This window comes from Mustela putorius, unplaced genomic scaffold (genome assembly GCF_011764305.1).
Source record: "Mustela putorius furo isolate JIRA1106 unplaced genomic scaffold, ASM1176430v1.1 tig00003859_pilon_pilon_pilon, whole genome shotgun sequence".
In the NCBI taxonomy this organism is placed as follows: Eukaryota; Metazoa; Chordata; class Mammalia; order Carnivora; family Mustelidae; genus Mustela; species Mustela putorius.
Window position 1 is genome coordinate 14,091,655 of NW_025422011.1, and position 24,315 is coordinate 14,115,969.

Below are 24,315 nucleotides of genomic sequence, written 5' to 3' on the forward strand. Positions count from 1 at the left end.
CACTTTGTTCACTACATGAATTAATTTTTCCCCCCAAATTAAAGTACGCTGGCATATACTTGACATTAAACTCTTCTAAAGATACATTATTTTTTCTTGGTCATTTCAGAAAATTTTCTACAGAATCAATAGCATTGTTTGGCCCAGAGCTGTATGTAAATACTGGTTAACAGAAGGTTCAAATGGGAAGAGTTTTGGCTAACATTACAGGGCAGCTGCATTTCCCAGTTCCAGAGGACACTTTTCACATTATATTCTATACAAACAGCATCCCAGAGTTGTGCAAAGTAGAAGTCCTGCTGTGCTACTTTTCATATAGCCAAGCTAAATATTTTCTCTTTCAGAAGAAATAAATGCTAATGACAGGAAGGAGTACATTACTTGTATTAACTTGAAACTTGTTTGTAAGAAGAAAGATAGCTGGGCTATTTCGTGTCTTTACAAGCAAAATCAAGCTAGAATGATGAAGTACAGATCCATTTTAACCAAATCTTGCCCTGGTTGCATGCTGTCCTTTAGTTGCATAATGATTCATTCTAGACAGTTTTAAGGGAAATTTGTTGTTGCTGGTTCCTCTATCTACAAAGCCAAAGGGAGATCAGATATCATTTGTTTGTGATTTAGCCGATCATTACTCTTGGTGAGTAACAAGATCTTGTCAGTTAGTCTTGAACAGCGGCTGTCAAATTCAAATAAATTAAAACCATTGTGATTTCCAGGTGAATTTCATCTCTCAGAATAGCAGGTTAAACAAGGAGAATTTTATTAGTGACATTTTAAGGAATTGTAAGAGGAAAGGCTCAATATGTAGCTATGTGATAAAGTTTATATTTTTACATAATTTTAACGAGTAAGTTATTACTAAGTTATGATCCCTGGACTCTCGTAAGCACCTAACTATAGCTTTTAAGGCCCTTTGTGAGCTGTTCCTGCTTATTTTTCTAGTTCTATCTCTTATCAACACTCTCTCCAATTCCCACTCCTGAACCCCTGCCACTCATCAATACCTTCCATCTGCCTTAAAATAATAGAGGTGTTCTGAGAATGAGTTCGTACTTCGTTTCTTGATGATGACACTACTCACCCCTGAATAAGCTGAAGCTTCTATGTTCCCCATTGCTCTGAGCATGTGGGTTTTTCACCAGCATAACTCCTACCACTCTGTGTTGTGATTATCTGTTTATGTTTCTGCCCATGAGACAGGACAGCAGTGATGTGTTATTCATCCATATATGTGCTTTCTGCTATGGTCTGGTCATGGAAACAGACAAAATGTGTGTCCTCGTTAATCAAGGCACTAAGCCATTTTATTTACCACAGGATATAGGGCCCACAATAGGCCCTAAATTAGTGCTTATTGAATTTATTTATTTATTCACTACACTTGATTACCATTTTTTGTGAGTGAATAACTATATTTGACCTTTTTTTTAATTCAATAAAATACAGAGATTCTAAAAATACTCCAGATAATTTTCTAACTTGAAAATTTGAGCAGATACATATTCCAATTAAGCATTTGTTCTATGATCATTATTTTTTTTATTTTTTAATTAACATACAATGTATTATTAGCCCCAGAGGTACAGGTGTGTGAATCACCAGGTTTACACACTTCACAGCATTCACCATGGCACATACCTTCCCCAGTGTCCATAACCCAACCACGCTGTCTCTATCCCCTTCCCCACCGCAACCCTCAGTTTGTTTTGTGAGATTGAGTCTCTTATTTGTATGACTATTATTTTTTTAAAGATTTTATTTATTTATTTGACAGAGAGAGACAACAAGAGAGGGAACACAAACAAGGGGAGTTGGAGAGGGAGAAGCAGGCTTCCCGCTGAGCAGGGAGCCCGATGTGGGGCTCGATCCCAGGACTCTGGGATCATGACCTGAGCCCAAGGCAGATGCTTAATGACTAGCCACCCAAGCACCCCTCTATGACCATTATTAATCACTTTACTGTTTAAAAATTTTTAGGTTTGGATTAATAACCTAAATAATATGTGAATAAACATATGAATATGAACAATATATAAAAAACACAGGCAAAATGAATGTAATCTCTGCAATTTCTTTAAAACTGATAAATCCACACCTCAGAATGTTCAGCATTTTTCAGAGGATTAAAATACTGAAAATTCATTTTCTTATATAAATTGTTCATAGTATAAATGTTTATAAACACAATTTAATTGCAATAGTTTTTGAAGTCCTTTTTTAAATGTTTATTTTTTAAATATTTTATTTATTCATTTATTTTTAGAGAGAGAAGAGAGTGGGCAGAGGGGCAGAGGGAAAAGGAGAGAGAGAATCCCAAGCACACTCTGCGTTGAGTATGGAGACCTACCAGGGTTCTCAGGACCCTGACGTCACCACCTCAACCAAAATCAAGAGTCAGACAGTTAACAGACTGACCCACCCAGACACCCCTGAAATCCTCTTTTTTTTTTTTTTAAGGAGACATTTTATTTTAGGACAAATAATAATAAGTTAAAACCTTGTGATTCTTTCGTGTATGTAAAGATAAAAGCTAATTGATAACATATACTGACATATCAGTCAAATCTTGGACCATTTGTTTCAGAAATGTTGACGTTAAAAGGGAAAAGAACGTGAAAAACCACATTACTAACTATTTTGAAGCAGAAACAACCCAGACTGAATTTCACCAACTTTTGGAGAGGTAAATACTTAGTATCTTAAATGCAAAGATGTTTTCCATTCTAGTGCCTGAATAATTATATATATATTATTCATATAACTCTCTCTCTATATATATAATTATATATAACACACAATACAAAATACATATGTATCTGCATAAGAAAAGTGTTGTTAATACAATGATTTTGGAGTTTTTAATCTGTGAAATATATAAGCTGTGTGAATTTATGATATCAGTGCTAATTAATAAATTTTTGCCCCAAATGTCAAAGGCTGGCAATTTCCCTTAGCTCCTGAAATACCAACTCTGTAAATATAAATTATTCCCATTAAAAAAAAAATCACAATTGTATAGCACTTTTCTTTGGTTTACATCTGTTTGAATTGAAATCAGTACTTATCTACTTTAAACCAATTTTTAAATGTCATCAACCTATATCATATTTGTGAAATATGTTGTAATTTTCTTTTGATCAATATTTTCCTACCAAAACAAGAATTATTCCCATAGTATTTGATAACTGTTTAAAGGTAGACCACCAGGTATAAATGTTTTGGCAAAATATGTCTTATTGAATACAGGGGGCAATCTTACATAATATAAGGAAATTATGCTAATTTTAATTTAATAACTAGCTCCAGACAGTTTAGATTATCTTTTTTTGGTGGTGGTTCTTCCACCTCCAAAGCCAAAAGAAGATCTAGTAGTGCAATAAGCACTATTTTTCAACAATAAATATGAAACTTTTAGTTGATATTTTAAGTTTTAGGAAGCATGGTATTGGAAATACCACTGTATTAATGGTCAAAGGGATTGATTTTAAACCCAGGTTTGCCATTAACTAACTGGAAAACTTCAGCAAAGTGCTCCCCTTCTCTGAGTTCCATTTTCCTCTTTGTAAAGCAGGATTGGATGAAGAGGTAAGAAGAGAGCACCAAAGAATTTAATTCTTTTCAGTATCTGTTTTACATCAACGGGTGTCAGATATTCTACTGGAGATTGAAAGGGAGGGGGGCAAGACATCCCTTGCTCTTAGGAAACTCCCAAATTGTTGGGAAGTCATTGTGCTTAGGGAAACTGTCAGAAAGCCTCAGAAGGCAGTATTTAATTGTACAGAAGTGAAAATAATCAAGGGATCATTTTATAGATGACCAGGAAGGAGGAGGAACCTGGTGAGGGGCAGCTGTTAGGGAAGTCCACACAGAGAAGAGAGAAAATGAGAGAGACCTAAAAAGACAAAGATACAATGCAAGAAGATAAAGAAAAGAGGAAAGCATGTATCCATAGCTTTGGTACATTTTGCCACAATATTGAAATAACTGGAAGGCTGTACTGGGGCTCCTGAGGTGGGTCTTCTTGCTAATGATCGGGAGAAGGAAGTCCCCACTCTTAACGAAACTGTAGCGATCTGCAGACCTGGGAGACAGACTTGCTCCCTTCCACCCCTGCACTTTTGTCCCAGGGGATCCTGGGTTGTATTGAAATACAGCACCCAAGGTACCAGCTCCACTTGCCACTCCACCTCCACTCTCGTCCTGACAGAGCACGAGATAAGACTGGACTTTTCTGGACTCCCTATAAATCGGAGTGGTTGCCAGTCCTAACTCCTGGTGTGCAAGTCAGAGGACCTTATTCATAGGACCTTTGCCTCCATGTGGTGGAGAAATCCCAGACCATTTGCTCAGCACCTCAGCCTCAGTCTCCTCGCTATGTAAATCAACTATCTCATTATTCTATGATGGTGGCCTCTTGGGGGGACCCTCTAGTGCGTGAAGGACTCAGATTTAGGTTTGAATTTCAGCTCTCCTCCTTGTTAATATGCAATCTTGGGCAAAGAAATTAACCTCGGCTCCGCTTCCTCATCAGTAAAATGGGCCTCTCAGAAATGATGTGAAAGAGAGTTGGGGTGCCTGGGTGGCTCAGTGGGTTCAAGCCTCTGCCTTCGGCTCAGGTCATGATCCCAGGGTCCTGGGATCGAGCCCTGCATGGGACTCTCTGCTCAGCGGGGAGCCTGCTTCTTTTCCTCTCTCTCTGCCTACTTGTGATCTCTGTCTGTCAAATAAATAAATAAAATCTTTAAAAAAAAAAAAAGAAATGATGTGAGAATTAAGTGAGAGTAGCTATGAAATGCTCATAGTGCTTGATCCATTTTGATAAAGTGCTGCTGACTGTTTATGTTCCAGGCACTTTACAGATATCCATTCATTTAATCTATAAAATATCACTGTGAGATAAGTGCTACTATGTCTTTTTATTGATGGGGCAAATGAGGCTGAGAGAAGTTAAGGGACTTTTTCAAGTTTACACAACCAGAACAGGAGATCTAGAATATGAACCCAGGCAATCTGACTCCACATCCACATGCCTCCTCAGGCATTTAACGGCCAGTTCCTTTCTTCTCTCTCCATTTATGTTGACTGGCATGTGATCAAGTTGGAGGAATTAAATAGAGAGGAAAAGGCTTATCCCAATCCTCTCTAAACCACCTCCATGAGCCAATTAAATTCAGCACTATTAAAACCAGGGTTTCAAAAAAGGAAGGGAGATTTACCAACCACCCATTCCTTCTATTCTCCCACTCGTTGTCCTAAAACAGGATATTCCCATAGTCCAAATGTTCTCCAGGAAAATGTGAGTAGGAGCAGATATGATAATGGTAACTCTTCTTAGGTCATGCTATAACTGCCTGGACCCACAAAGATATCCATTTTGGGAAAGTAGAAAGAATCAGTTTGGGTCTTTGGACAGCAAAGAAAGAGAATCAAGCCCATCTTGTGCCTGGGGGCTCAGTCTTCTTATAGTTCCTTTCCATTCCCTCCCTACGAACTCCTGTGGTCCACCAACTTCCAGAGCTATGACACAAGAGGCAGAGACTTAGGTCTCATTGACCTATTTCCTTCTAAGACCTCTCAGAGAAATGGAGAGCCTAATTATCTGCTCAATTGCTTTATCCCATCTAAGGAAATAAAATTGAGAAACAGTCTTCATATAGTTTAGCCTTCCTGATCAGCATAACGTCGATTCTAATTCACTTACTATAGACAGTATATTCTAATGTAAAATATATTTAGCAAGAATGCTTTATTTTCTTTGTTCCAAAGGTGGGATCATCTCCACAGTCTTCTCAACAGCCCCATCACATTCCTTTATCCATCCTTCCTCTTCCCTTGCAATTTGGCCTCCTTACTACTCTCCTGAACCGGCTGTGTAACTTCCAGCCTCTCCTACTTCAGTGTACCTTCCACCTGTCCTACAGCTAACTTTCCACAGAGCAGATCTGATAAAACCACACCTCTACTCTTCTACCTTCAAAGACTTCCTGCTGTTTATGGGCTAGAGGTCTATTTCTTAGCCTGGTATCTTAAGTGCTTTCCATGGGTTCCTGTCTTCTTTTCCAGCTTCATCTGGCTCCTGCTCTCGTCCATACACTCAGATCCAGCTATACAAAACGCCTCTAGGTCCTAATCCTTCTTGATCAACTTTTATTCATTTGAAAAGGCCCAACCCAAATGTCACTTCCTTCCATAGGTGTTCCCTGGAGAATCAGTCGTTTTGTTTTTCCTGTGTTCTCACAGCTCCTTGGCTGGGTGCCTATGACACGACCCACTCCTGCATATTATACTTCAGTTGTTGACCTGTCTCTCCCCTAACAAGAGAGGGAGCCCCTCAGGGAACAAGAAAACAGTATCATTCATTTTGATATCTACAGGGCAGGCCAAATGCTTGTTTGGGGTCTGGGGTGTGGAAATCACTGTTGACTGGTTCGCCAGGGTAAAAGTTACTGTTTGAAAGGGAATTAAAAGGCTGTGGAGATCACTTCTAGTGGAGGGAGATGAGAAACTGCTTGGTGATGGATATGACTCTGGGAAGAGTAGAACTTCCACAACAAAAAAAAAAAAAGCCAAAGAAAGTGTTTTAGGTAGAAGGAAGAGCATGAACAAAGGCACACAATTAGAAAGTATGCAGCATATTGAAGAAGGAAAACTCAATCATGATATGCCTACTTATTTGTTGATCATGCCTGGCACTGTGCTAAGCACTTTTCAAAATCAACCTTCAATCCTCACTAAAACCCTAGAAGATAAGAAATTGAGGCTTGGAGAGGTTAATTTGCCCAAGTCCCACAGCTTGGATGGGGGGGAATGAGTCTCCAGAGGGGTCTGATGGGCTCCAGGGCCCACCTCTGGGTGGTCTCACCAGTCTGCAGCAGGAGTGGGCACTGATGGTCCAGACCCTTGATTTCTCACATTTTCTCTCCTCTCTGCCAGAAGCCTTCTATCTACAAGCTCAATTTTTGTGTCTCTTACTACAGGTGCACTGAAATTTTAAATTTACCTTCTGCAGCTCGGAGATTGTTCAATGAAAAAGGAAAAGAAATCTTTGCCTTAAAAGACCTTCAAAGGGATGAACTGGTAAAGACATGAATGTGAAACTGGAAATATGAGCCATACATACAACTGAAAGACAAATGTTTTAACAGACAGGACTTCCCAACACTAACTGCTTCTCCCCTTATTTTCTCTGAGTTAGCCTTACTCAGCAGCCCTCAAAAACGCATGCCAACAGCTCAGGGAGCTGTTGTCAGGCATGATTTTCAGGACTTTCTCAGAATAAACTCATTTAAGGATCAGGACGACCCTGTGGAGTGGGTGCTGTCATGATCCCCACTTTAGAAATGAGGGTGGAAGCTAGACAAGACCGGATTATTACCCACTTCTGATTTCTGTCTCCCACTCTGAAAGGCAGATCCTCTCTTCTTTTTGAGGCTTTCAAAGTGTAGTTGTTTAGTGTCCTTACTAAATGATAATTTCACTCTTCCAGAAAAAAATTTCATCTAGTGTTTCGCACAACCTACCTGGGTGGCTGGAGATGACTGAGAAGAAGGACTTGAGCAGTCAGCCTTTTCTCCCATTTATGGAATTTGAGATATCAGCCCGAAAAGAAAACTTGCCTGACCGATGCCTGAAATTCTTTGAACAGAGAACCGAGCTCACACCATAGTAGAAGTACTCAGTTCAGGCCCTGAATGTAAAGACCCCTTGAGCGAGTCTTAAACCATAGTACTGACGACTAATAGCAGAAGCAGCATGGCAGAGGGGAAAGTCTGTGTTCTTGGAACCTGGGGAGATCTCTTGAATTCTAACACTGTCACTGCCAAGGTTTTAGTTTGTTGGTATTTAATTTTTTTTCTTTGCTTTTGCTGGTGTGTTAGCTCACTGTGTTATTTCAGAAAGAACGCAAGGTAGATTGCATTTAGAACTAAGACACAGAAGGATAAATTTCATGGAAGGATAAGTAGATGGGGCCACCAGGGCGAAGGGAGTATGAAAGGATGGAGCCAGGAGTGACTGTTACCAGATTCCATGCATTTGCTCGAAACAAACCTGTCACTGTTCTGGGCAGCTGACGCAGAGACAGAAACATCAACAGTTACGTGTGTGTCCAGAGGAAAAAAGGAAGCCTGTTGTTCAAACAGAAGAAATTTTTGAGAAAGTTTTTCCCAAGTCGTCATACAGCGGTGTGTATAAGCACCATTGTGGGGCCACGGAAGAGCACCGAGTGGCATTTTTCTTCCTACTGAGTGTTCTCAATACCTCCCTCTATTTTTTTCTTACTTCGAAGAAGTACAAATTCATTGAAGAAATAAATATAAGCAGCATGAAGAACAGCTATCATCTATCATCTCAATGTCTAGAAATAGCCACATTAATATATTACAAGTTCATTTATACCAGTGGTTGTGTCCAACTTCTTCTGCAAAAGATCAGTTAGTAAATATTTACAGACCATATGATCTCTAATGAAACATCAGCTCCTGCCATTGTGAAGCACAAAAGCAGTGACAGACAGCGTGGAAATGAGTGGGCATAACTGTGTTCTAATAAAACTCTATTTACACAGACAGGCAGCAGGCCAGATCTGGGCCTCAGCCATAGTTTACAGAGCCCTAATATCTACCTACCTCCCTTCCCCCCCTCCCTCCTGTCCTTTCTTTCTTTCCTTCCTTCAAAAAATTATTGCATAAAACTTTAATTTGGAAAAATTTTAGATTCACAGGAAGTTGCAAAGGTAGTATGGAGAAATACTCTTTTTTTTTTTTTTTTTGATAGAAAACCCTTGAGATCCTTCAAAGTTGCTACATTCACCAACAGTTTTCCCTTTTTATTCTTATTAGTCCATAGCATCATGGTTTGTTTAACCATTTGCCTATTATAGGACATTTTGTTTGTACTTTTGGCTGGGTTTGGTTATTACTGATAACACTGCTATGAACGGTTGTACACGGGATCAGAGATTCACTTCTTTGCTAGGTATATGCTTCATGTGGAGAACACTGGATCAATCCTGATGTGTCCACTGCTCAGCAAAAGAAGCAAATCTTCCTGAGGAACTTAGCATCAGATATTTCTAAAATCCAAACTTTCTGCAGTATACGTAAGATAGAGGGTAAGCATTAGAATTATTTACCATAATATATGTGGCCAAGATTAATGCTTGATCCTGCTTTTTTAAAAATTAAATTTGTTGAAATAGGTTGTATTTCACTCCTATATCCTGCTGTTTAGCTTTTTAGACAAAATTATATATTTAACAGGATTGCATATTTTAATTCACACTACACTTTGGACGTGTAAAGAAAATGTAATTTATTTTGTCTTTAACAAACCAGGAATTCTTTGTTTTTTGTTAAGAAAAACAAAATTTCCAGTCAGGTTTAAATTTTGTCTCATCCGTTAATTTAAACAGTCCCTTTAGGGAAATCTTTCAGATTCCCCAGTCCCCAGAGTCTCTCTTTAGTTCCTCTCTCAGATGGAAGGGAGTCTTGCTTTCTGAGTCTTGGTGACTGATGTCCATGGCTGGGTGACTGTGTTCCATTCTTTTGGCCCAGGCAGTGCTTTGGGCGGGTGATGCTTCCTGCCTGACTCAGACTCTACACTGCTCCCTTTGGCCCCCCTGAAGTCTGGCTATGGCTGAGTGTTCATCTCTGTTCTTACTACAGTTCCCCTTCACCCCTCCTTGACAACCACTTCTGGAAAGCTCTCTAGCATGACTCTCAGCAAGTCTTGGGTCAGGGCTGCATGCCTCAGAAACCAGATCCAGGCTGACAGGGTTGTGCCTCAGGTTGGAGTAGTGAGGGCAACTGGAGAGGTGACTTGTCTCAGGGTTCTGAATAATGGCCAGTGTCCTCCATGTTTCCTTGGTGTAGCTTAGATGCCCGAAGGGAAGCCTGTAGGGGGAATCATGACATCCAGCACTGGTTTTCCGCCTTCCTCTAGCTTCTGTCTCCCTCAGGCTCAGAAAGGGTGGGTTTTCCCCAAGTCAACCTTGAGGTTAAAGCTTTGATATGCTAAATGGGAGCTCACAGAATTTAGAAGAATCCTAAGTCATGATAGTGTCATCCTGATTTACACAGCCCTTGTCTTATGGTAGCAGGCTGTGCTTGAGTGTCATAACTATCTTCGTACTTTTCCTTTCCTTTGTAACCTTTCTCGTCAGCTCGTGGTCTTCCTCCTTCCCTTAGGCCTGCCCCAGGAAGGACAAAGGTCCTATACATAGAAAATCAAAAGGGAAAAATCATTAATAGAATTTAAAACTTTTCTCTATTACATATATTGAATGCTGTACAGTAAGTTTGGCATTTGTCTTTCAAGGCATTAGGGACTTCAGTGAGGAATCTGGGATCCTGGAGAATGATCTAGAGACATATATCTAAATAATATACCCATTTGAATGGTTAGAATTTACAATAACTAACATTTTTTGGAAAGACGTATCCTTTAGTACCTTTTTTTTTCTTTTAGGCATTTTTAAAATTGAAGGGTAATTACCTATGTTGCTATATTTGTTTCAGGTATATAACATAGTGATCTGATACGTATATACACTATGAAATGGTCAGTGCCATAAATCTAGTTACCATTTGTCACCATACAAAGTTGTCTTAATATTATTGACTATATTCTCTATGCCATATATTGCATCCCCATGTCTGGCCATTTTTATAACTGGAAGATTATACCTCTTACTCTCCTTCATCTATTTCATTCATCCCTCTATCCTTCTGACAATTATCAGCTTGTTCTCTGTAATTATGAGTCTGTTTCACTTTTGTTTTATTTGTTTTGTTTTTTAGATGTAAGTGAAATGTACGTGAAATAATACAGTATGTGTCTTTTACTGTCTGACTTATTTTGCTTTTCAAAATACCCTCGAGGTACTGCCATGTTGACACAAATGGCAAGATTTCATTTTTTTATGACTGCATAATATTCCATTATCTATATACCACTTCTTTATCCATTCATTCATTGATGAACACTTAGATTGTTTCCATGTCTTGGCTATTATAAATAACACTGTGATGGACATAGGGGTGCTTATGTTTTTTTCAAATTACTGTTTTCATTTTCTTTGGATGAATACCTAGAAGGGGAATTGCTGGATCATATGGTAGTTCTAGTTTCAATTTTTTGAGGAACCTCCATATTGTTTTCTGTAGTGGGCACATCAGTTGTATATTATCAATGTGCACTAGGGCTCTCTTTCCTCAGCATCTTTTTTTGTTGTTGTTTGATTTTGTTAATAGACATTCTGACAGGTGTGAGGTGATATCTCACTACGATTTTGATTTGATTTGATTTGCATTTCCCTGATGCTTAGTGATACTGAGCATGTGTAGGTTGGCCATCTGTATGTCATCTCTGGAAGAATGTCTGTTCAGGTCCTCTGCCCATTTTTTAATCAAATTGTTTTTAGATATTGAATTTTATGAGTTCTTTGTATATTTTAGATGCTAACCCCAATTTTAATAATTTTGACTGCAAATATCTTGGGGGGAACGAATCTATAAAAATTAAGTGAAATCCAGTTTATTAAAGAGCAATATCAGTGTTCTCTTAGACCAAATAGCTGAAAATTATCTCCATTCTTATTTTAACATGTGTTTTCCAATTCCTAGTGTTCTGCAATCATAACTGATATGTCTTTGCAATCTGTGCATTTCTGCTCAGCTCTTGTTTTAGAAGTCCAAAGTGACATTGTGTCTGGAGCCAAGCTTGCTGTGCATAAACCTGTAGCAATTTTTGGAGAAGAGAAGCAAATGATAGGACCAAAGGAAAAGCAAATGCAAGAAAATGCTTTAACAACAGAAAAAGCTTCCAGTGAAATTCTGTAAGTAATCAGCATGGCCAGAGAAACTACCTGGTTCCTCTCTGAACTTAGCTTATTAGCTCAGTAACAGCACAGAGCCCATGCAGGGAACTCGTGCCACATTTGTGATATGGATGTCAGGTGAAGAGCTAGGATTTATTTATTTATTTGTTTGTTTATTTATTTATTAAAGATTATTTGTTTGTTTATTTATTTATTTATTTATTTGGCACGGAGAGAGGGAGAGATCACAAGTAGGCAGAGAGGCAGGCAGAGAGAGAGGAGGAAGTAGGCTCCCTGCCGAGCAGAGAGCCAGATGCGGGCCTCCATCCCAGGACCCTGAGACCATGACCTGAGCCGAAGGCAGAGGCTTGAACCCACTGAGCCACACAGGTGCCCCAAGGGCTAGGATTTAATTAGTTTTCTGGCAAAAAGATCAAGCTGGAGCTTCAATGTTCAACCATCACAATGATCTACTTGCAGTAATTTTATTATATGCTACTATTTTTAAAAGACTAGAATTTTGGGGCGCCTGGGTGGCTCAGTGGGTTAAGCTGCTGCCTTTGGCTCAGGTCATGATCTCAGGGTCCTGAGATGGAGGTCCGCATCGGGCTCTCTACTCAGCAGGGAGCCTGCTTCCTCCTCTCTCTCTGCCTGCCTCTCTGCCTGCTTGTGATCTCTCTCTGTCAAATAAATAAATAAAATCTTTTAAAAAAAGAAAAAAGACTAGAATTTTGGAATTGCAAATTATTTGAGGAATTTATCATGTTTTGTTTCCATTAACATCAACTCCAGGAACAATTAAATTAATATAGGTTCAAACCAGATGCATGTTAAAATACAGTCGTCATCCTGGGTCACTGAAGTGGTTTCCAGATTGTTCTCTCTTTTCCTTTTCTACTCCTTCCAGTTCACCTCGAAGTTCCATCTACAGACAATTGCCTTCCTAAAACATAACCCTTTTTGTACAGTTCTTCAGAAGCTACCTACTGCAGATAGAAAAAACATTTACTCTGTAGGCCCTAGCCCTTCTGACCTGAGTCCAGGCCCTTCAGGGACCCTCATTTGCATCCCAGGCCTACCTCCACTCCACACTTTTTCTTCCTGACACGCAAACTCAACTCCAGCTCGGCAACCACAAGCGGCCACTGAATATGGCATATTCTGTTTGTGCACCACTGCAGGCCTCTGAGCCCCTTGTTTGTTTCTCTGCACCTGAAGTGCCCTGACTTGCCCTGTACTCATGTGTGGAATGATTCGTCATCGTTGAAATCAATCATGGTAATGATCGTATGGAGCACTGTTCTTAGCAGTACTTCTCCCCCCACCCCTGTAATTCCTTGTGGGCAAAACCTCTTGTCCGGCTTGTTCTGTGAAGACCAGGGTAGATGACTTTGATCATCCTATACTGAATAAATGAAGGAACGATTGAATAAGTTTCCAAATTCTAAAACCATATATAGATAGTCAACTACCCTTGTGATAACAGTGAAAATTAATTTACATGTCATTTGAAGTTATTTTACAAACCATTTAAAAAGACTGCTTCTCTCCTCTATTGTAGGAACATCAATTTTATTTTAGGAAACAAACCCCCTCATCTTGATGAGTAATTCATCTGGTCCCGTGTCTTGACATTCACAAATGCACCAGAAGGCCTTTTTCAGAGAGAAATGATTTGGCCTACATGGGTCTATTCCTCAATGGCCAGAGAATTTCTGAAGAATGTATCATCTGGCCTCTGAGTTATTAGACTGCCCATGGGAAAAAAGTAAACCGAAAGTGAGAAAAACAGAAAGAACATCTTTGAGAGCAAAGGTCCACATTGTTCTAATTTTTAGATTTCTTCAAGGCCTGGAGTTCTTGAGTCCACTCAAACAAAGGGCAGGAATCTCCCGCACATTCCAGGCACATTCCACCTGCCATCTTTTGTTGAATACTCATCGTAACAGAGAGATCACTACTTCGCAAGCAGCCTTTTTTTTTTTTTTTTTTTTTTTTTTTTTTTCCTTTTTAACGTATAATGTATTATTTGCCCCAGGGGTACAGGTCTGGAAATCATCAGTCTTAACACATTTCACAGCACTCACCATAGTACATACCCTCCCCAATGTCCATAACCCCACACCCCCCAGCAACCCTCAGTTTGTTTTGTGAGATCAAGAGTCTCTTATGGTTTGTCTCCCTCTTAACCCATCTTATTTCACTTTTTCCTTCCCTATCCCCCAAAACCCCCCACCCTGCCTCTCAAATTCCTCATATTAGAGAGACCACATGATAATTGTCTTTCTCTGATTGACTTATTTTGCTCAGCATAATACCCTCTAGTTCCATCCATGTGGTTGCAAAGGGCAAGATTTCATTACTTTTGATGAGGCAACCCATTCTAATATAGAAATTATTTAGAACATCTCTGTCCTGTGGTTTCCTTTGTTTCTGTTTATACTCTTCCTCTTCTACTTAAAAGTCCTTAAAATATGCAAAGTTCATCATCATCAGGCTACTGGTTTCTCTCTTTTCTGGGCTAGCTTTCACTAGTTCTCTGAGACACTTCTGATGACTCAATCCTAAATCATCTTAAGTTACAGAGTCACTTGAAGATTTCCCCAGAATTTCTCAAATTTGTTTGTTTGGAAGTTTTACTTATTTGAAAAGTGGGATGATTTAAGGAGGGATATCCATAAAGCGAGAGGGTAAACACAGATCTGGAACGAACCTTTTTGATAGTTGGATTCTGTGCAAGATTACTGTTAATAAAAATAAGCAAAATAGAAAAGAAACTCTGGAAGCACTCACCTCAGCTTTGCTGCCTTGTGAAAGAAAGGACTTTTTTTAGCATGGAGCTCAGGGAGAACTTTCCTATTTCCTTACAGAATTACAGGCAGGCCCTGCCCCCTTCTTAAGCCTTTTCACTTACTACCTTTCTCACTCACTTTATACCTGGCACAATAGTGTCTTTCTGTTCCTCAAATGAACCAGCATATTCTTGCTTCAGAAGCTCTCTATTTATTCTCTTTGCCCAGAAGGTTCTTTCTCTAGAACCTCACATGGATGGCTCCCTCCCATTTTCCACATCTCAACTCAAACATTTTCTCTCAGAGGAGACTTCTCAGACTCCATTGTTTAAGTAAACCCTACCCTACGCTGGCTAGTTTCTATCACAATATCTTGTTTTATTCCACTTATGGCACTTATATTATTTATTCATATTTATTCACACTTATATAACAGACTTGTCTGTTACATCTCTTCTGACCACTAGAATGTAAGCTGCAGGAACTTAGAGAACCCTGAGAACTTACCTGTTTTGTTAATCACTTAGAACTCTGTGCCTATCATATAGCAGATGTTCAAGAAACATCATTTAAAAGAATGAGTGACTATGGAATGATTAGGTACATGAGTGAATGGAAAATTAATGAATTCATAAAGCAAGGTATATTTAAAAAGGGCTGTTCACTTTAGAATAGCTAGACTGTACTTCATTTGCCTGGAAGCCAAAGAGAATACAGATAAATTCCAAGTTAGAAAATTAAACATCTGGACTTGGAGGGAAAATCTTGTTTACACCTTGCTGAATGTGTCATAACTAAGAATGATATTTTCCTTCTCTGTTTTCCTCGAAGAAATAAAAAGTTGGTGGGAAAGCTGTGTTTTTTATTTTTAACACTAGATGGCACTGTTGTTTTTTAACTCCTGGGAAGATTTTTAACTTGAGCCAGCCGCTTGTGCACAATTTGAATGAGGCAGCTGTTACCCTCCTATTTCATATCCACGTATAATACTTGTGTTACATTTGAAAAGTGTATGGGCTGCTGTGCCAACACAGGAATTGACCTCAAAGATTTTGGTAATTTCTATTGCTTCCAGTTATATCAATACTAGGAGCACCTAGACGATCGCCGCCTACCCACTCCCCTCCAGCTTTATTTACACATATGCACGTTAGACTGCCTGTATATTTTCCTGCCTTGAGTGGAGCAGTCTTCATATTGTGTTGTGCTCTCTTGGAAGCAAATGTACTTCAACAGTGCTCTAGAATATGATAGTGATAGATCTGCATGGTGGCTAAGCTCCTGTTCACGTCGTCATCGTAGTAAGAAGCCAGAAGGCTGATGACTCAGTTATTCAAACTATGACTATTTAAGTGTTTTAGTACCTTATTCTCTATCAAAAGTTTGCACGTCTGTGCCGATGCTATTTGAGCTTCCCTAGATTTAAGAGGAAAAGTTACGTTAATTAAGATTTCTTAACATTGTCTAATGAGTAAACTTTATGAAATGTAGTGATCTAGGCTGTCCTATTCCATACAGAATTATGACCCACTTCTGGAGTAAGCAGAAGGAATCTCATTACACATTCATTATGAATTTCTTAAACCACCGAGCAGTCTTAATCTTGCAGGGCTTTTTTAGAGGAAGGAAGGGGCAAAGGGAGAGGGAGAGAGAATCTTAAGCAGACTCCATGTCGAGTGTGGGTGGAGTATGATGCGGGGCTCGATCTCACAACCCTGAGGTCACGACCTGATGTGAAATCAAGAGTCTGATGCTTAACCGACTGAGCCACTAAGATGCCCCAATCTTGCAGTTTTTGAAATATAATACATGGCCCCATTTTTCCCTGAATAGATAAAGATGAGTCCTGTTTATTATGTAATTGGGGAATTTTATTTGTAGCCTTATATTAAAAGATCAAAATTATGTATTAGTGGGAGGTGGATTTGCAATGTTAGGCACCATAATAGAAATGTGATTTACAGATTCATCAACATCCTTTAGGATATGATCAGACTATACCTCAGAGAAAATTCTGTGAGTATAAATCAGAAGTCTTCAACTTGTGTTTACTTCTGTAGAGATTCACATGCAAGAGCCCATCTCCGAATGAAAGCTTGTCACACACTTCTCAGGTATGCCTGGCAGGAAACTCCTCGTGACTTTGATGAGGATGACAGTCTTCCAAAGAAAATGGAAGAAGAACTCTTTGAAAATGTTGAACCACAGAAGAAACACAGGTAAAAAGTTGCAAGGAATTCTCATTGGAGATTTCTGCATGGTCTTAGATTTGCTCATTTTAGGGCGAAATGATTCCTCAGGGTTTGCATTACTGTTAGCCGCCATTTATATTAACATACACATTTGTGTCTTGGGTTTTTTACTAAGTGTTTGCAAGTATCTGTGGGAAGGCCCTTCTCCCTTTAGTTTATTTTGTGCTATGTAATATAATTTCTTGAGAGCTTGTTTGGAGGTTCTAGCAGGGGAGCGCAGCTACTCGTATACCCTTGACCAAAGAACGCTCCTCTCCTCTCTCGGGGAAGGTTGTCCTCTTCCACCAAGCGCGCAGCTTCGGGAGGGACGCACATGGAGCGGTGAGGGAGGAAGGGGACACCCGCCTAGCCAGCCAGATCAGCCGAATCAACCCCGGCGATCAACGGGGTGACAGATGTCGCAGCTAGATCGCCCTCACGTCCTGTAATATAATTTCTTGTTCACTGGTGTGTCTTTTATATTAAGCAGTAAGCTTATCCACCTTTGCCTTTTAATAACTTAACATAAAGCCTATGTATTTGTTGAACAAATATGTGAATGATCTTAAGAATAAGCATGTAAGATTGCCCTGATGTCTTTAAGAAACTAGTAAAATGTAGTTTCTTCCTTTTTAACTGTATTTTTTTCTGGTCAATGTCCAGTGAAATAATGGGAATTTATAGTACTTTATATTATTTCATAACCTTTAGACATTTGCTTACCATTATAGCATTTTGTATAAATCAAACGGCTTTGGCATTTCAACAGTTAGCATTGCCCTATGCACATACTAGGGGCTTCATAGATATTTATAAATTAACTTAATTGACAATGCATTGTGATGTTTAATATATTTCATAAGTCTGCTTATTGCCTTAAGCTCCTTAAGCAGGAGATTCCTTTAAATTAACTTATTAGCATATCATTCTCTTTTATGATATTCTATGGGAAGATTGAAAAATTTGGAGAATGGCATTCTATTTGCAGGGAGACTAGACTGAGGCTAGAAACAACCCTGATTTGAACACCTTTGTTTTTCCCATTTCTACCTGGCCCTCTCTTTTTCCCATTCCTTTTCCCTTTAACTAAATTACCTCTTCAACTCAATTTCTTTTTGCTATGCTGATGAGTTTCTCATATTCTCTTGGATGGACATTTATTCCTGTTACAGAATAAACTCAGAATTTTGCTCTTTCCATCTGCTTGGCCCTGCCAGGCGATAGCGGTGCTGCTGTCCCAAGGGTGACGCCTCACCAGGATCCGTGCATTCGGTTCGCATCGGGTCTCCCAGTAGCAGAGCTTGCAGTCTGCAGCACACTGAGTGCACAGGACATTTTTCGGCCTCTAATGGGATTTTCTTTTTCTCAGCCATTCTCCAAAGCAGAGTAAGTTGCAGAAGCTTTGCCGCCAGCAGTTTGAATACAGAGATGGGCAAATTATAAGCTGTGCTGCTCCTCAGCTAGTTTTGGGAGTTCGAGGTCCTGATCTGCGCTCAGGCACGGAGGTAGTTTTGGTGGAGAAAAAAGCAGATGATAGTCATCAACGATGGATGCACAAGAAAGGCAGCAGGTAAACCCATTATACCGGGTGTCAATATACCAAATATATGAATGGCAGCCTAAGAGATCTGGTATGGTACCTGCAGAGCAGGCAGGAGTATATGTGAGGACTTTGGATTTTCTATTGAAGGTAGCCAATGCTTTTTTAAAATCCTACTTAGAGAAGAAAAAGAGAGTGAAATCAAATGTAAATGCTCAGTAGTCTATACACAAGTTATCCACTGTCAGTTCAGATAAGGAATGTGAAATCTGACCTACTGGATTCATAGTTTTAACTGGCTAATAAGAGAAAACTGGGCTGCCATCTAATTCTTTTTTTATGATCAGAAAGGATCAAGTAAAAACTTAAGGAGTCCCCATTTTAAGAAATGGTGCAGTATTTTTCAGTAACTCAATCTCCTGCCCCTCCTCACAAGCACGCTTTTCCGCCATTCCTTATTTCCATCAAATAACCAACGGATACGGCTTCTGCCTACACAGTGAAAGTGAATTCTTACCTTAACAAATATATCAATCCAGTCTAACCTAATGGCTGGCCCTTGTTTGGATCCAGATTCAAGCCGACCACTCTCAAAAGTTATTTCTAAGACAATTAGAGGAAAAGCCTGGGTGCCAGATGATGCAAAAGAAGTCTTACTAATTTTGTTGGGTGTCTTAATAGTTCAATGGCTATGTTTAAATAAAGAAAAATTCTGACCACTGGGATATATATTGTAGTATTTACAGATAAAATGAAGAAGTAGGTCAGACTTGCATTAAAATACTCTAGCAAAAGCGAAAATGTAAAAAGTTGGGGGGAGTGGATGAGACAAGAAAGGCAGAGTGTTGACAGCTGTTGAGTCGTGGTGGCTTCTTCTGGCTGCTGCTTCTCTGTTTTTGTTCATATACGAACATATCTTTAACCAGAAAGAAAACAATTCCTTGGTTTTTAGATTGGTTTGTTTCAAATTGAGTCATTAGTCTTTTATAGTGAGCCTCCAGGGGCCTCTTCAATCTCTTGACATCTGTGTGATACATCCCCCCCCCCCGCACCGGGGAAGAGGTGTGATTTTCATTGGCTTCTCAAAAGGTGTGTGATGTGAAAGGTTTAGGAACTGCTGCTTTGACAGAAACTGTGCAAGCTTTAGCGGGCAAGAGCAGCAGCCCAGCATGGGCAGGAAGGGAGCGAGTCTTACTGTTCACTGTCTGAGATGAGCCAACCAAGTACCAGCAAGGAACACTTACTGGACTTGTTTTCAAGAAGGTTGAAAAGCCCCTGTAGCTAGACCTGTGAGTGTATTCCTTTGCCTTGTTCATCCTAGCTAAGCTAACATTATGACAGGGAGCTAAGAGGCAAGTTTTTGTCCCTGTGAATAATTTGCTATATGGGACCAGAATTCATTCATTCTGCTGCAAATGGTGATTAAGGGCGGCGTTCTGGGAGCTGGTGCTTCAGCTGAGATCAAACACAGATCTCTGCCCCTGCAGAGCTAGAGTTAACGGGTTCTACATTTCTGGAATTTAGCTTACTGTATTACAGTGGAGGTCCTCCTTGAACCCAGTTGGAAATTGCCAGAGATACACTCACTTGGTTTCCAGCCACACAGAAGAATAGTCCAGGTCAACTTTTGAGATAACCTGGCATCTTTCTCCCATTTCCAACTCTGGCAAAATCTGAATTAATCGTTTGGCTTCTAAAGGGAAATAGGAAGACAATGCTCAGGGATGAAAATACCCTCAACGGGACCCAGAATTATACAGGGGTAAATACAGTGTCATGGGCTTTGGAGCTACAAGAGATCTTTAAAATTTCCTTATCACTTGATCACTTGATTTCAAAGCTAGGTACACTGAGGCCCGGGAGACTGACTTGCAAGCACTCATTCCCTGGGTTTGTGGAAGGGGCTGTGGTATCGTGCGAGATATCCCTAGGGCACAGAAGAAGGTCTCACACTGCCTTTTGGCACATAGTGTGTTTTACGTACAGGTCCATAAACCCAAGCTTCCTGCAAAACTTAAGCATTCCTGCTAAGGCCAGTGTCAGTTGATGGTACTGTTCAAAAACGAAAAGGGAAACCAACATTATCATGGCTCAGCATGGCACTGAAGCATGGGAGAAGTTGCTACGGCTGTTCTAAGCAGCAAAAACATAGATAGCCAGGTAACAGATGTGGGCATCTCAATAGGTCATTGCAGGAGATGCACAATCATTCATTCATATGAATAATTTTGAGTGTCAATAAAAATGCAAGACCCAAGCTATGTGAATGGCGAGGTTAAACAGGTGAAGAGTAGAGAATAGCAGCTCTCGTGCAGTGCCCAGTTTTGATAAATGCTAAAAATGTATTTAATGAGATCCAGTACCCATTTTTAATTTAAAATGATACATCATTAATTAACAATAGAAGGAAGAAATACATTGCAAGATTAACAGGGATTATCTTGTAATATGAGTAATGCCTAAAAATCTGTTACAATTTTTACTCTATTTTCCAGTTCTTTGTAAATTCTTTACAGTGAGGTTATGTTGTTTTATATTTATTTATAGTACAGAAGTTTAAATTAGATATCTGGAATTTTTTAAGTCTTGAAAGGAGAAATATATTACTTTTATAACAGACCCTTTCTCACCTTCCCTTCTCCCCTTCGCTCCCACATCATTAAATTTTATAGGACGAGTTATATTTTCCACAGCAGGAATGCCACTGCTGGTGTGTGTGTAATGTAACTATGTTGACAGATAAAGAATTGGCTTTTTCTATACAGTCAGGTTCTTTGAATGTTTGGCTTATTTTGCTTTTAAGTGATGCAAGGAAAAGAATTTGAGGATTTTAGCTCAATAATTTTCTTTCCTTCTTTTGGTCAAAGTGGCTTTATGTGAGCTTCTATACAAGACAACTTAACAATATTCAACATATATCTTGGACTTTTAGGGTATAGTCCTTTAGAAAAAGAGAATTGGAGGAAAAGCTATAAAAAAATCACAACCATTAATAATAGTGGCTCATTCTAAGTGATGTGTGCCAGACAGTATTCTATGTATTTTCTGTTCATTAATTCATTCCATTCCCACAAGGTCCTTTTGAGGCAGGCATCATTATCCTATTTTACAGATGAAGAAACAGAGGTGTGGGATTGTTAACCAAAGCCATATAGCTACTAAGAAGTAGATTCAGGATTCAGACTTGAGCCCTGTGGCTCCAGAATCCATGTTCTTAATCGTTCCGCCACACGATTAAATAGCAGGACGTAAGGAGGGTATATCAGTCTGGGTTCAATTTAGAGACAAAAGCCACACTGTGATTTCAAGATGTGTAACATAAAGAATTATTAAACAATGATGAAAGAGTAACTATTAGATTAAAAAAAAAAAAAAAAAGTCCTGTGTATGGTCCTCTAGGGCTGAGGGTGTTGAGGACAAAACTTGAAATCAGGCCTTTCCAAGGCCAGAGTTCAGAAGTCATTAGAAAAGGTACAGATTCAGCTAACTGGATGGCAAAAATCTGTTGGTTTGCCTGACCAGACCTGGTCTGTGGTTGCTCTGCTAGCAGGAAGTAGCCCTCTGGAACATACACAGGGGCGCAACTGGTTTGGGGGCACACAGGTATGGAAAAGGAGCGGGGTGCTGGAGAGGCAGAAGGTTTAGAGCATGTCATGTCCATGTCAGGAGGGCCACGAGCAAATGATTATCAGGCCAGGGCTCTGAGGCTTCCCAGGGGCCACACATCCCCGGCACCTGGTTAGGGCGGAGCATCCCTGGATGTCCTCACTCCCAGCTGGTGACCCCATGCAGCAGCCAGGAAGAGCAAGGGAGCCCCTTCTTTCTGCAGTGTTCCTCTAGCAATCTTTACTGAGAAAGCTTAATATTGTGCTTCTGTGAGGGAGAAATGCTTAAAGGGTTCATATCCGTTATCACAAAGCACGCATGGAGCTAAGAGGCAGCACTCTGGTAAATGGCACAGAGGGAGCTCTGATTGGGTTACGCTACTTGATAACAAGTCTAATCCTGTTTTCCCAAAGGACCTTTCACCTGGTGAGTAACCCAGACCTTGTGCTGGCAGTGTCTATGACCAAAACAAGAAATGATGTCTGTGGCTATCCAGTTATTATTCAGGTAAGATATTATATATAAGCTAAGTAGTAATCATCGCCCTTTATTTAAAGTTAAGTAAAGCTCTGTGCTTCCTTGTTGTGGAGAAAGATAATGGCTGTCATAGAAACCTATTTTGAATGCCATTGTTAAAATATTTACAATAGTCTGCCTAGATTTCAAATTCAGCATGTTCATGTAGCTCTTAATTTAGTTTAATCCAACAGATGGTGATTGTGGGCTTGCTGCATGTCAGGAGTTATGCTAGTTACTTAAATCAAATCCAAGGGCAAGCATGAAAAATTATCCCAGTAGCATTCATGTGGTCTCCGTGGCGGCTACGGTCAAGTGAATAGCTGTTAGAGGCACGTGTTTTAAACTCACTGATTGGGACCTACGCAAGCCCCCTCTTACCTGGCAACTGGAGGGTAAGAGCATGATCAGACAGGTCTTCCCGAAGGGCATGAACTCATCAATGTTCATTCTACTAAGATACACATTTGAAATACACATAACATACTTTAGCAAATGCTTGTAGCAGCCAAACTGCTTTTGGAGACTCCAGAGAAATCTGGGTTCATTTGAGTTTTGGATAAAGATCTGTGGAGTTCTTTTTTCTTGTTTATCTGTCATCCTTACTTGTGACAAAGACACTCCTAAATAGATATATATTTTTCCTTGGTAGGAGGAAAGAAAGCTTAGGAGCACCCCTGCTCTGAATTTATTTTCTGTATCCTCCATAGTATTTACCATCTTTTGTTGAACAGAATATATTATCCCCAAAGTACATTTGTTTTATTCCATGTTTTTAATAGTAACGAGGCAGCTTGCTTCACAGGTCCGGAATCCATAATTGGGATATAGCAATCTGGACAAATATCAAAGCTTAATTAAATCTTCTACCCTGCTGATAAATACGGACAAAAAATTTATGCTAGGAGACATCATATATATAACATCACATTCTTCCCTGTCAGGTGCCTCTTTGGCATGGGCCACAGTGAGATTAAAACCTCATGCAGATGCAAATTCTGTACCTTAATCAGCTTAAAAAAATTATAGATATTGACATTTTCCCCTAAGGTTCCCATTTTTAAGAAATGAGTTTGATCTCAAGGTAATTGTATTACCTTTCAAGATTTTTTCTTTGCTGATGCTCCATTTTTATTTCTTGAAGCATTTGGTTTGTGAGAAAATATTGTAGTTTATGTAAAATAATAAAAATGAGTCGTGTTCGGTTAACGTTACTACACCCCCCCCCCACTCTCTGTTCCTTGAAACATAGTCTTTGTTTTCCATGCCTCTGAGGGATCCTCTATTGTCTGACCTATTAAATCAATTCTGAAGACCCATTTATTTTCCTCTTTACTATCAATCTCTCCTTGGTAAAGTGAATGCTATTCATTATAAAGTTCCTTTAGGTGTCATGATAATTTTAGTTGGAACTAATCTACTAGTTTAAATTCTCTAAAATTGAAAGTACTCTTTTCTTTACTTATGATTGAGCCAAGTTTTATAATAGAATAAATGTGCTGTTTCTGTTACATATAAAGCTGTTTGTACTCATATTTGTAAAAAAATCATCTCAATAATCAGGGAAACATAAAATAGCAACAAGACACTATTTTTCATTAATTAAATTTGTTTGGGCAAGAATGTGAGGAAAACAGGCTGTATCATATACTATTGGTGTAAGTGTAAACTAGAATAACCTCTCTAGAAATCATTTTGATATGAGAAAGCTTAATATGATATCTCGTAATATTTTTAAATGATCATGTTATTTTATAAGCAATTGTACTTGAGGAGTTTGTTCTAAAGAATTTTTCATGGATTTACATG

The 24,315-nt window shown here is 39.3% G+C and overlaps 1 protein-coding gene across 12 annotated transcripts in view; it reads left to right on the forward strand.

Moving 5' to 3' along the window:
- DCDC1 (doublecortin domain containing 1) overlaps positions 1 to 24,315 on the forward strand; it is a 437,850-nt gene that overhangs the window by 363,251 nt on the left and 50,284 nt on the right. For all 12 annotated transcript variants that reach the window (XM_045066083.1, XM_045066081.1, XM_045066085.1 and 9 more), the window contains 7 exons: positions 2,588 to 2,686; positions 6,981 to 7,080; positions 8,980 to 9,115; positions 11,680 to 11,839; positions 16,674 to 16,832; positions 18,214 to 18,414; positions 22,404 to 22,497. In XM_045066083.1, the coding sequence (XP_044922018.1) occupies positions 2,588 to 2,686; positions 6,981 to 7,080; positions 8,980 to 9,115; positions 11,680 to 11,839; positions 16,674 to 16,832; positions 18,214 to 18,414; positions 22,404 to 22,497 (949 nt within the window). The remainder of the gene's footprint in view (positions 1 to 2,587; positions 2,687 to 6,980; positions 7,081 to 8,979; positions 9,116 to 11,679; positions 11,840 to 16,673; positions 16,833 to 18,213; positions 18,415 to 22,403; positions 22,498 to 24,315) is intronic.